Source organism: Triticum urartu, chromosome 7A, assembly GCF_056163025.1.
Source record: "Triticum urartu cultivar PI428250 chromosome 7A, HENAU_Tu73, whole genome shotgun sequence".
NCBI lineage: Eukaryota > Viridiplantae > Streptophyta > Magnoliopsida > Poales > Poaceae > Triticum > Triticum urartu.
Window position 1 is genome coordinate 146,279,073 of NC_141879.1, and position 1,200 is coordinate 146,280,272.

The 1,200-nt window shown below is 53.9% G+C and overlaps 1 protein-coding gene across 1 annotated transcript; it reads right to left on the minus strand.

Moving 5' to 3' along the window:
* Positions 1 to 304: 304 nt before the first annotated feature.
* LOC147958648 (uncharacterized) lies at positions 305 to 955 on the minus strand. The gene has a single exon (XM_087532235.1). It carries the CDS (start codon positions 953 to 955, stop codon positions 305 to 307), a length of 651 nt encoding a protein of 216 aa, XP_087388361.1.
* Positions 956 to 1,200: the final 245 nt, after the last annotated feature.

Genomic DNA, 1,200 nt, shown 5'->3' on the forward strand with positions numbered 1-1,200 from the left:
TTGCTCTTGGGAAAATCTTTTCCTTTTTTTCTCCGACAGGGTTGGGTATTGTCTTGACAATAGTGGTCCACTGAGGATAGATACCGTCACTCAAATAGTATCCTTTGTCGTTGTTGTGACCGTTGACAGTAAAGTTCACCGGTGGGCTGTTGCCTTCGGCAAGCCTAGCAAACACCGGCGAGCGCTGAAGCACGTTGATATCATTATGTGATCTAGCCATGCCAAAGAAAGAGTGCCAGATCCAGAGATCTTGAGACGCCACGGCCTCTAGTATGACAGTGCAAGCCCTGACATGTCCCTTATACTACCCTTGCCAAGCAAAAGGGCAGTTCCTCCACTCCCAGTGCATGCAGTCTATACTGCCAATCATCCCCGGAAAGCCCCTGCTGGCATTCATCGCCAACAAACGGGTTGTATCTTCAGCTGTCGGCTCTCTCAAGTACTCAAGGTCAAACACAGCAATCACAGCCTTGCAGAACTTATACAGGGACTCTAGGCATGTAGACTCGCTCATACGGACATACTCGTCAATGAGATTACCGGGCACTCCGTATGCAAGCATTCGGATGGCGGCAGTGCATTTCTGATAAGAGGAGAAATCAATCTTGCCGACGGCATCCTCTTTGCACTCGAAGTAGCCATCATAGCCGACCACTCCCTCTCCAATACGGTTGAAAACATGCCTACTCATACGGAACCGGCGGCGGAATTTGTGATGTTTGAACAACGGGTTTGTTGTATCAAAGTAGTCCTTCCAGAGAATGAAATGCCCGCTCTCTCGGTTGCGATTCAACGCCGGAAGGTGGCCTGGAATGGAGCCATGAAACAACGGACACTGGCTGTTGAGGTGGCGATGAACCAACACGGCAGCCAATATCTCCTCCTCGTCGTCGGACGACGAATCGTCGGAGTCGCAAAGGAAATTGTGGAAAAAGAACTCGTCGGCGGAGTCCATTTCGTACCTTGGCAAACTGTCGAATAGCTTGCGGGCGTCGACGAAGGAGACGGCCGGCGAGGGGAGTCGCGGCGCCCACAGACCAGCTAGCTGCCCTGCCAGCGTCCGACGAGTGTGCCGACGTCCGACGAGAGTGCCCCTCGGATGTGGCAGGGGCGGTGAGGCGACTTCTTGGAGACGGGCGGCTGTGCGGTGGGGGAAGCGGCGATGGGAAGCAGTTTGCTCCCCGGCGGCAAAACGACGGC